The sequence below is a fragment of the Cyprinodon tularosa genome, unplaced genomic scaffold (genome assembly GCF_016077235.1).
Source record: "Cyprinodon tularosa strain WSP-4 unplaced genomic scaffold, ASM1607723v1 ctg90, whole genome shotgun sequence".
Taxonomy (NCBI): Eukaryota; Metazoa; Chordata; class Actinopteri; order Cyprinodontiformes; family Cyprinodontidae; genus Cyprinodon; species Cyprinodon tularosa.
This window is the reverse complement of record NW_024039674.1, coordinates 1,777,986-1,790,478: the sequence shown is the minus strand read 5'-3', so window position 1 is coordinate 1,790,478 and position 12,493 is coordinate 1,777,986. Positions and strand designations below refer to the sequence as shown.

Below are 12,493 nucleotides of genomic sequence, written 5' to 3'. Positions count from 1 at the left end.
AAAAATTCAACTTGACTGATATCTGGAGAGATGTCCATCCTCATGACTATATATTCACTTGGAATAATAAATCGTCAACAAGAATGTCTAGAATTGATTTCTGGTTAATATCAAACACAGTAAACAAGGAGAATGTAACTGTTAAAATACTTCCTACTCCTCTTACTGACCACAAAGCTATTGAATTAATTTTACATTTTTCAGACAAAAAACAATCTTTTTACTCACACTGGAAAATGAACAGTTCCTTACTGCAATTTGAAGAAGTCTCTGCAAATATATCAACGTTATTCAATCAGTATTGGTCTAAAGCTCATGTAGATGCTCGCTATAACCTTAATTGGGAATTGTTCAAATTTGAAGCTGGAAAATTCTTAAGAAAATTTAGTAGTAATAAGGTCAAATCTATTAGAGCAGAAGAAAATTGTATAATTTCCAGAATTGTTGAGATGTCTTATTCAAATCCTTCCACTTTAAGTGATTTAGAACAACAAGAATTAACTGAATTACAGATTAAGTTAGACAATATATACATAAATAAAAGTAAAGGTGCTTTTGTTAGATCAAGAAGAAAATGGATGGAAGAAGGAGAACAAAATACCCATTACTTTTTCAATCTTGAAAAACATAATGCTGTCAATAATTCTATTAGCAGACTTGAAATTAACAACTCAATAATTGATAATCCTGATCATATTGCTAGATACTGTTGTTCATTTTATGAGAATCTGTATCGTTCTAACCTCTGTCAAGCCTCAATTGATTCCTTATTAAATAATTTAATAGTAAAACCAATTTCTAATATCGACCAGAAACGATGTGAGGAGCCAATCACAATTCATGAAATTCTTGATGCTATTGCACATCTCAAAACCAACAAATCCCCTGGGACCGATGGTCTAAGTGCTGAATTCTATAAACACTTTTCTAATGACTTCGCCCCTTTTTTACTGGAGGTCTTTAATGAAAGCATTAAAAATGGCTCTCTGCCTGCAACTCTTACTCAGGGCTTAACTACACTTATACCAAAACCCAACAAAGACCCTTTATTTCTCGATAATTGGCGACCTATCTGTCTTCTCAATACCGACTATAAAATATTAGCCTTGGTGATCGCTAAAAGATTAAAATCAGTTCTTCATTCAATCATTGACGAAACTCAATCAGGATTTATGAAAAATCGGCATATCACAAATAATATAAGACTTGTTCTTGATATTTTAGATTATCCTGATTTTGTTTCTGATAATGGACTTATTTTATTTTTAGACTTCTATAAGGCTTTTGACACTGTAGAACATGGCTTTATATTTCAAAGTTTAGAAAAGTTTGGATTTGGAAAGCTATTTGTAACGATTATCAAAACTCTATATCAAAACAACAACAGTTCTATCAAATTAAGGAATGGCTCCTCTCCTAGATTTAACATCAGCAGAGGAATCAGACAGGGGTGTCCAGTCTCCCCCTACCTGTTTCTTTTGGTAGCTCAGCTTCTGGCAGATCATATTAAAACCAGTCCTCTGAAAGGGTTAATTGTTGCAGAAAAAGAACTTATCCTAACACAACTGGCTGATGACACTACCCTGTTTTTAAAGGACAAGGATGAAGTTTCATTAGCAATTCAAGTATTAAATAATTTCTCAAAAGCTTCTGGTCTGCATTTGAATCTCAAAAAATGTGAAATTATGGCAGTTAAAGATTGCACTGAGACATCAATTGAAGGCATTCCAGTTAAAAACAAGGTTGTTTATTTAGGCATAACCATTACAAAAGAACAAAAAAATCGTAGCTCCTTAAATTTTGATCCTTTAATTCTAAAAGCTAAAAAGAAACTTAATCAGTGGTTGGTTAGGGATCTTTCACTACGAGGTCGTATTCTACTTAGTAAAGCTGAAGGCATCTCTAGGCTTACATATGCTGCTCAGGCTTTAGATCTTAATAAAGGCACTGAAAAAGAAATAGACAAATTGCTCTTTAACTTTGTTTGGAAGAATAGAATACATTACATTCGAAAATCTACTTTAATTAACTCATATGAAAATGGAGGGCTTAACTGTTTATCTTTCTCCACATTAAATAATACATTCAAAATAAATTGGATTCGCCAGTTCTTCGCATCTCAAACTTCTATATGGAATACTATTCCGTATTAAATTTTTTCAAAACTTGGGGGTTTAACCTTCTTCCTGGTATGTAATTTTGATGTACATAAACTTCCCATCAATCTCTCTAATTTTCACCGTCAGGCTTTTTTGTCATGGTCACTTATCTACAAGCACAACTTTTCGCCTCACCGGTATTTTATTTGGAACAATAAGGACATCCTGTATAAGAAAAGATCATTGTTCTTGGATTCTTGGTTCAGGCATGACATTACTCTGGTTGATCAACTGTTTGATGACAATGGCACATTATTGAGTTATGAGGGATTTCTCTCTAAATTTGACCTCCCTATTTCTTCTGGAGAATACGCAAAGGTTTTTGGTGCCATTTCGTCTGGGATCTGCATGTTATATAGACAGAGGCCAAGACTCGATTCTTCTTCATCACCCTCTCTGACTCCCATGGACTCTCCTGTTGGCAAAATATGTCTCACCTCATCGCTTCGTAAGAACAATAAGTCAGTCAGATCCCTCTTGCAGAGAGAGGTGGTGTCTGTTCCTGCTGTTCTATCATATTGGAACCGATTTGTGCCTGATGTCTCCTGGAAATACACTTGGCTGTTACCCAATCACTTTCTCCTCACTAACAAGGTGAAAGAAGTCTCATTCAAACTTATTCACAGGATTTATCCCGTAAAAGACTACCTAAAAAAGTTTGCACCTGATATTCCTGTGAACTGCACTTTTTGTAATCTTCTCCCAGAAACTGTAACACATTTGTTTTGGTTGTGTCCATACTCTAAGACATTTTGGTTACACTTTTGCAACTATGTGAATTCAAATATTATGAAAGAATTTCAGCTTCATTGGAAAAACATTTTATTTGGCTTTCAACTGCAAAGTAAAATGTTTCCCAAACCTTTTCTTATCAATCTTTTAATTTTGTTGGCCAAATTTCACTTGCATAAATTTAAATTTCTAAAAAAAAAACGGATTTTAAAGCTTATTTAATAGAAGTCAAACAATATTTTCATACAATTCATCTTTCTTCTCATCAGAAAGCTCAAAAAACCATAACAGTCTGTTCCCAACTAGAAATTCTAGACAATTTAATGTTGTAAAAGATATATTTATTTGTATAATACATACACATATATATATATATGACACTCCCCAGCGCATATGTTTGTATAGTTGCTTGTTTATTTTCTCCTAACTGTACTTGTTTATTGTGACATACCCCCTGGCATATTTATTTGTTTGTTTGTTTGTTTGTTTATATATTGTTGTGTGACTTTAAGTGAAAAAAAAAAAAAAAAAAAACTATGCCTTTTCCACCTAAAATGGCGTCTTAGCAACAAATGTCACGTGACTGGCGGAGACCGATTTTTCTAAATCCGCCCCTGTTTTCAGGCTTATGTTAACTGTAATGACTTATCTTGGACAGGCTGCTATGTAAACAGGCCTTTAGTCCTTCGTTTAGCTATGCTGCGGTTGTTTACACTACACCTTTTCCACCTAAAATGGCGTCTTAGCAACAAAAGTCACGTGACTGGCGGAGACCGAATAATTTTACGACTTTATTCTCGTAATATTACATTATTCTCCTAATTTTATTACTTTTTTCTCGAAATACAAAAAATATATATTATAGCCTGGCTCTAATACTCCGTTGTACTTTTGCAACCCCCATGCAGTAACTCCGTGGACCCCATGGGTGTCGCGAAAACCCTGTTGAAGACCTCCGTGCTAGAACATTGATGCCACTCACAATATGGCGGTGACATTAACGCAGGACCCGAGAACTTCCAGCAAATAGGAAGTAAACGGGGCTTATCAGTGCTAGCTTGACTGGCTATATTCTGAGGAAAAAAAAAATATTTTTTATGTGTGGGATGTGTTTGTTTTATTAGCATTGAAGATCATCCCAGGATCTTTAACGTGTAGCCTTCGTCTGGTTAATCGCTGCTATATTGAACCTCTACGATTTTTTCTGGAGCCGAAGGTTGCCGTTAGCTTTCAGTAGCACTGCGGTTCAAATGTTCGCCGTCATGGAGCTTAAACAGCTAACATCAGATGATCAGTGTTCATGATGGTGAAAGTTGATGGTTTTTAAACAAGTCCACACCTTGTGACAGACGGTGCGTGGAAGCAAACATCCACTGTGGACCCTTCCTCTCAGCCTTGTTTAGCTGAGGACCAAAGGACGGTGGACAGCTGGTATGTTCGCTACACTTTAAGAAGAGCTGTTCGTTAAAACAAACTTGGATCCTTTTTTAATTTTACTTTTACCATGTCTTGAATACTAAAGTCACTCAGTTCCATTCAGTCCGTTTAAAACATGTAAATTAGTTTATTATATTATTATTTTAAGGTTATGATTTAACCAGATTTCTGAAATCAAATCGGGACATTTCCAGCTAATGGAAAAAAAATAAAATAAAAAGGTCTAATTAAGATGATATTAGAAAACTGGGAAAGTAATAGTTTCATTTATTTTTACATATTTAATAAAAATTTCAACAACAAAAATCAAGTTTAAAAAGCCAGGATTTCCCCCACATTGTCAGTATTTCCTAAGATTAATAAAATGAAAAAAAAATCAATGTTGTTATTAATGGAATCTGGTCATTCTGTCTTCTTGCTTCTTCACCTTTTCTCGTCTTCTAACTTCTGCCTGCTGTTTTATTTTTCTAAGTAGATTTTTCTTTCTTCAACTGTTCTTTACATCTGTTCCTATCTTTCATTCTCATCCCATCTTTTTCTATCAGTTTTCCCATCTTCTTCCTCTCATCTTCTATCAATCTTACACTTTTCTAAAAGAGAGACATAATATAATAATAATAATAACAGTCCCTTCCAAAAACATTAGAATGTACAACATTTAAACTTACAATTTAAAAGTTAAAATAAGATTTTTGTTTCATAAACCTGTTGGTTATTTCTAGATGAGATACTGGGGTTGTATATATGCGGTATAATCTCATCATACATATTATTATTGTTATTTCAACTGATTAAATACTAAATATGCCAATTAACATAATATTTGGAGGTACAAGGGAAATAAAAAACTATTAAATGAACATTAACAAGGGAGTTATTGCTTACTCCATCATTCTCAGATCATCCAGATCTTGTCTCTTTCAGTTTTCCTGTTGCTGACTCTTATTTTTTCACGAGGAACATTCATATATACAAACTGAGTATTATAAAAGCACATCTAAGCCTGGAAGTATTTACCCAAAACAATAAATCTGGAAACTAACTTATATTAACTGTACTTATATAACTAACCGTCTGAAAATATACTATAAAGGTCACCAATCAGTTCTAAAGCATCTTTATATGACCCCTTTTTGGTCCCTGGAGACCCACCAGACCAGATCAGAGCCTTACATGGAGTTTTCTATCATTCTGTTACATTTTATCCAGTGTCTTACTAATTCCAGCTGCCTTGCCTTACTTTTTGTTGATAAGCTTGGTCTATGTTACATTCAGGGTCCTCACCTTTAGTAAATTAAGTGAATAAAGTGAAACGATTAACACACTTACCAAAACATAAGGCAGCCCCAGCTACTTCTGCTTCCTCTGTATTGAAAGTGGTGAGGCTTTGTTCCTTATCTTTATGTTTACAGAGCATCCAGCTACAGTAAAAGCTGTTCTGCACACAACATGCTCCTTCTACCGTAATAATAGTCAGTAAAATGGGAAAATGTGGGCCAAATTATATGTTTTATTATAGCAGGGGAAAAAAAATCAATAACCACTTGACATTGTGTAAAAAAAATGAAAATCAGTTGGTCGGACATAATGGTCCCTTTTTTATTGATGTTAAAATGTTAAATTATTTCCACAGCATAAAAGCGTCTGGGCAGAAAGTTTAGGAATTTTTGGTGTTTTGTTGATGGGATTCACTCTCATTCTTGATACCTGCGGTATCCAGCAGTAAAAGGGTTTGTGGTTTTTACTTTTAATATTGGGCTAAATTTTCTCCAGCTGTTGAAGTTGTGAAATTCATGCAGACCAGGTTAACACCGTGATTCTTCCTTAACAAAGCCACGCTGTTGTAAAAGCTGCAGAATGTGGTTTTGCATTTTTTTGCTCAGACTTGAGGATTTCTTTCAAATAGACAGGAAGCAAACGTTGCCCTAAAACAATCATTTACTTACCATGTATATCACACTTAACATAATCTTATTTAGTGGCTGAAGGGGTACCATTTCCCAGTTTCAAATGTATTATCTAAATTTATGTTCTGTTTTGAGTAAATATGATTAATTTTGAAAATGTATTTTAGAAGTATAAATTTTCCATTTGTCCAAAGTTGTTAATCTATTCTAATTCATTCTATTGCTCTTCTAAACATGTGAAGGTTGCAAACAAGGATTGTGAAAAAGAGATTTCCAAGTGGAGTGAGTATGTCTGAGATGATGAAGGTAGAAGCAGACGACTCCGATGGACTCAGTGTGGCGCCCCCCCTTCCTCCGCCACCCGCAGCAGAACTGAAGCAGACTCAAAATAGCAAAGATCTCAGTAAGTGACTCACATTTGCTAAAGCACTGCTGGACTTTTGAAAGAATCAGAGTGATAAAATATTTAGGAACATCCAACCCTATTAGGTTAAAGAGTCAAAAATATGATAAAAGTATTTAAGAAACCTATGATTTCCAATGTTCAGAGATGTAAAACCATCATCAAGTCTGTTTGCCTCTTCTTTTTAGTGAGGTGGACGGTAACTGGAATATAGATCTGTTTTTAGCTAAATTTGGCCTCATTCTGAACACAGCGTATTACGGCTAAAAGGGCACTATTTCAGTGATAAGTAAGGAATTTATTGAGTCTTTATACACTGCTTTAAAAAAATAAAGGGAACATTAAAATAACACGTCCTAGATCTTAATGAATTAAATATTCTTATTGAATATTTTTTTCTCTACAAAGTTGAATGTGCTGACCAGGAAATTACACAAAAATCCTCAATGAAAATGAAATTTATTAACCAATGAAGGCCTGGATTTGAAGCTACACACAATGTTAAAGTAGAAAACATGCTACAGGCTGATCCAACTTGGATGTAATGTCTTTGAAATAGGTCAAAATTAGGCTCAGTATTGTGTGTGGCCTGCACATGCCTGTATGACCTCCCTATGATGCCTGGTTATGTTTCTGATGCGGTGGTGGATGGTCTTCCAAACCTGGACCAAAGCAGTTAATTGTTGGATCGAGACATGATCTCCCAGATGTGCTCAATTGGATTTAGGTCTGGGGAACATGTGGCCCAATCCAAAGCTTTAATGCCTTTTTCTTCCACTCCAGCCACATGAGGTCTAGCATTGTCCTGCATTAGGAGGAACCCAGGGCCAACCGCACCAGCATTTGGCCTCACAATGAGTCTGAGGATCTCATCTCGGTACTTAATGGCAGTCATGCTGCCTCTGGTGAGAACATGGAGGGTTATGCGGCCCTAAAAGACATTATACTGACCCACTTCCAAACAGGTCATGCTGAAGGGTGTTGCAGGCAGCATCTCCAGACTCTGTCACGTTTGTCACGTGTGCCAGTAATGAATTTGCCAATCCTGGTGTTCTCTGGCGAATGCCAAACATCCTGCACAGTGTTGGGCTGCAGACATGTGCACATTTGTGGCCTGCTGGAGGTCATTATAAAGGGCTCAGGCAGTGCTGCTCCTGTTCCTCCTTGTATAAAGGGTGAACAGAAGGCAGGCTTCCTGCTGCTTGGTTGTTGCTCTCCTACAGTCTCCCCATTGTGTCCTTGTGTACTGGCCTGTGTCCTGTCAGTGCCTCAAGCCTCTGGACACTACGCTGAGAGACACAGCAAACCTTTGTGCCACAGCTCACATTGATGTGCCATCCTGGATGAGCGGCACTACATGAGCCACGTAGGGTTTGTAGAGTCCGTCTAACGCTACCAGTGTTACAACACCACTGGCATTCAAAAGTTCCCAAATCATTAGCCAGAAAGCATAGGTACTGAGAAGTGGTCTGTGGTCCCCACCTGCAGAACCACTCCTTTATTGCATGAATCTTGATAAATGACAATAATTTCCACCTGTTTTCTCTTCCATTTGCACATGCACGTGAAATTGATTGTCAGTCAGTGTTGCTTCCTAACTTGATAGTTTGATTTCACAGAAGTTTGATTTATTAAAGTTATATTGTGTGGTTTAGGTGTTCCCTTTATTTATTATTTTGAGCAGTGCATTTACAAACAAAACCGAACAAGGCATTTTTCTGCTCTAGCTTTCCTCGGCTCTGGCATTACTTCCCTGCAAATGCCAGTGAGGCGAAACTTTAGAATGAAAAGTGGCACCCTCTAGTGGATGGCGGTAACATTACAACACTAAGAGACATTGGACTTGATAAATTATTCGGATAGAGAAATTTTAAATTTAGTAAGTTAACAATTAATTGTAAGTTGATTATTTCTTTACATCCCTAGTTGATATTTATCATTATTTATTATTTTTATGTGTTTTAAATTAGGAAAATCCAATTTTATTATTTTTTTTTTATGATTTTATTTTTTATTATATTTTATATTATATTTTAGAGACTGAGGAATCCGTTTTTAATTTTGAACGGAAATAACATTTTCCCACATTACTTTTTATACTTGTAGTGGTTGGTCATATCCTTTCTTAAAAGCATGTTATGCGTTCAATCAATTAAGAATGTAGTAGGTTTGGGTTGTTTATCACGAACTCATTGATTTTTTTGCGAATATAAGCAAAAATTTGTAAATCGTAAGTAAGATTGCGATTAATAACTGGCACCTTTTAGGAACTGGAGTGTCTTCGTTGGAGAAGGTCATCTTGCAGGAGTAGAGCATGCAACCCGTGTACTGTACAGAGGCCTCAGTTGTCGAATAGACCAGGGTTTCTCAATCCTGGTCTTCAGGTCCCACTGTCCTGCACGTTTTAGGTGTTTCCCTGCCTCCTCACATCTCCTCCTCACATGGGTTAAGAGACCAGGGTTAAAAGAGCCATGACTGCATTCCCTAAACTACATCCTTCTTCGTGTGGACAAGGACTAGGAAAAATAAATATTCATACAATATTAAAACGACCTTTACCTTGAGTTTAAGAAAATAAATTCTGGCCTTTTTGGATATGTTAAGCAATATTTTAAACATTTGTGTTATGCTTTTCTCAGTCCATCAGATGTTGGCGATCAAAGAAGAGGTTTTACTTGACTGCAATTCAATTTTGGATCCAGACGCCCCGCTGCAGAAGGAGGAACTCTGCATCAAACTTGAAGGAGAGCACTTCAATATGAAGACTGAAGACGAGGAGAAACCTCGGTTATCAGAGCTTTATCACATCAAAACTGAAGACAACATAGAGTCAGAAGCTCAAACCAGCACGATTGGAGTGCAGATAAAAACAGACCCTGATGGAAGGGAATGTGGAGGATCCGAACTAGACAGGAACCCTGATCCAGTATGTTCCTCTCTGGAAAGTAAGATGACGGATAATAGGAAGAGTAAAATATCAAAACTGCGATCCAAACTTACAACTAAGGTCGAAGTTAATGTGGTAGAGAAGCCATTAGGTTGTAATGTTTGTGGTAAAAGACTCAGACACAAGACTCATGTTAAATTGCACATGATGATTCACAGCGGAAAGAGAGAGCATAAATCAGATGTTTGTTCTAAAGTTTATAGAGAAAAGCCTTCTCCCCAGATCCACAAGAGAGTCCGCAGTGGTGATAAAACTTTTGCCTGTGAAGATTGTGGTAGAAAGTTTCATGCAAAGAAATTGTTTCAGCAGCACCTGAAGGTCCATTCAGAAGAAAAACCTTTTTCTTGTGATGTCTGTGGAACAAAATTCAAAAGGAAGGAGACGCTTAAAAACCACACAAGGATTCACACTGCAGAAAAGCCATTTGTCTGTAGTGTTTGTAGTAAGGGATTTTCACAACAGATTCATCTGAAGTGTCACATGCGTGTTCACACGGGGGAGAAACCATTTATTTGCAGCTTTTGCAGCAAGGGGTTTGCATTACAAGAGAATCTAAAGAGACACATCCGTGTTCACACCGGGGAGAAAATGTTTGTTTGTAGTTTTTGTAGTAAAGGTTTTTCACTGCAACAGAACCTGAAGAGTCACATGCATGTTCACACAGGGGAGAAGCCATTCATCTGCAGTCTTTGTAGTAAAGGATTTTATCAACATGGGGTTCTGAAGAGACATATGCGAGTTCACACAGGAGAAAAACCGTACATCTGCAGCGTTTGCAGTAAAGGATTTTCACTACAAGAAAACCTGAAGAGACACATGCATGTTCACACCCCAGTGAAACTATTTATCTGTAGTGTGTGTAGTAAAGGGTTTTCACAGCAGGATACTTTAAAGAGGCACATGTGCGTTCACACGGGAGAGAAACCATTTATTTGTAGCTTTTGCAATAAAGGGTTTTCGCAACAACATCATCTAAAAAAACACATGGATGTTCACACTGCGCCGTTCAGCTGTAGCGACTGTGGTAAACATTTCGTGAAGGAAATCCAGTTAGAGCGACACGTAAGAGTCCACACAGAAGAGAGGCCGTTTGGGTGCGATGTTTGTAAAACCAGATTTATTCAGAAATGCCATCTTGACAACCACATGAGAGTCCATTCGGGTGAGAAACCATTTGTTTGCAGCGTTTGCGCTAAAGCATTTTCCCAACAAGATCGCCTGAAGAGACACATGCGTGTTCACACTTGTGAAAAACCTTTTGTTTGTAATGTTTGCAGCAAAGCTTTTTCACAACAAGGGAATCTAAAGAGACACATGAGTACACATAACAGCTGTATGTAATGAAAACTATGAGAGTAAGTGGATTATTCTTCGGTCCTGACAGCAAAAGCATAGGCCCAAGTAAAGCTGAAAAATAACTACTGATTTACTAACATGTATTATTATATATTACAACAATAAATGTGCTGTTATGTGCATTTCTAATGAGGTGGGAAAAAGACTAATATAAAATCTTGACTCTTTCAAAGAACAATTCCCATAAACTAAATTATTTGTACCCATATTTTTAAATTTTTATTATGTATTTCATGCTTTTTAGTGTGCCCTTTTTTAGGACATGTGCCCTTATCAGCAGGCCAAACTTTTATGTATTGTAGCTCAGTTGTTGCTACTGTTTCTAAAAGAACCTCATTCAGCATACATACTTAATGACTGCATTCATGATTATTATCTACCTTGCTCATATAAGTAGATGCTCACAGCCTGTAACCATGTGTATAAGCCAGCAGACTTGATTGCCTATATGCTAGCTGTGCTAACATGAAGCTATATTCTTCGACGCCTTTGAACTGATATGGAGTTGGAAGAGAAAAAATAAACATGTATATATTTATGTGCAAAAAAGTACTTATTTCTGCCCATGGAGTATTTATTTGTAGCCAAAATGTAGGTATAACGTGAAGCACTGCAGGGTATTGGGGAGGGTAAATTGGCTGTTGCTTCACCTTGGCCTTGGATAGCTGCCAGGTTCATGCACCCACTTTTGTCGTACAATTAAAGTGTGTACTTTTAATCACCTTCTGAGAATTTTTTACGTTTTTGAAAAAACGGTGTTCCAGTTTAACCCACCATTCTATAATTCCTTCTTTTAAAAAGTGTCCTTTACAGTCTGTAGCCTTTCATTTCCCTCACTTTGTTCATCCCTTGCAGAGCTCAGCACTGACCAAATGTTTTTCTACAAACACCTGATGAGTGTTTGATTGAGGCTCTATTTAATAGGCTTCGGCTCTTAAGCCTATCACTTGTTGGTTAAAGAAGCAGCAGTATGTAGTCCATACACACGTGTCCAGTCCACAAATGCAATCCATTTACTGGCACAGAAAAACTTCACAGTCAGCTTTGGCACGTGTTAGGAAGTAACGTAAGTAATAAAGAAAAAGTAATACAACGAGAAAATAATCTCTTGTAAGAATTTTCCAAATCACTGTAGTTCATCCACAGCATAAAATATTTGAGAACCTGCTGAGTCTAGGACGATTGTTTCAGTAAGCTCTGCCCACCTTATATCTAATGTTGTGGCCACAAATAATTAGTTGTTAGTGCGCATGTCTTTTATATTTCCTGGTTGAAAATATGTTTCTTGTGCATATAAATAAGTATTTCAGGGTAGCAAATTAGTATTTCATGCACATGCTGTCTTCTTTTTTCTCTTGTCAGTTCCCAGGCTCCACTTTCTATTGTTTTTGTAGTAATCTAAACTGTACATGCTGCTTATTCTTATTTTAACCTCTTAGGTTTTTTTTAAAAGGTATTTCAGGGATGTTATCTGATGTAAATGATGAAAAACCAGCTCCTTTTGATTGTTTGTGCACCAACCATGGCCAATAAAGTCGATTCTAATACAAAC

At 36.6% G+C, this 12,493-nt stretch overlaps 1 protein-coding gene across 1 annotated transcript; it reads left to right on the top strand.

Annotated features, from left to right (window-relative positions):
- The first annotated feature begins 3,866 nt into the window (after positions 1–3,866).
- On the top strand, positions 3,867–12,493 carry LOC119775973 (gastrula zinc finger protein XlCGF26.1-like). Its single transcript, XM_038274159.1, has 3 exons — positions 3,867–4,322; positions 6,478–6,638; positions 9,278–12,493. The coding sequence occupies exons 2-3, from the start codon at positions 6,524–6,526 to the stop codon at positions 10,924–10,926; spliced, it is 1,764 nt and encodes a 587-aa protein (XP_038130087.1). The 5' UTR covers positions 3,867–4,322; positions 6,478–6,523; the 3' UTR covers positions 10,927–12,493.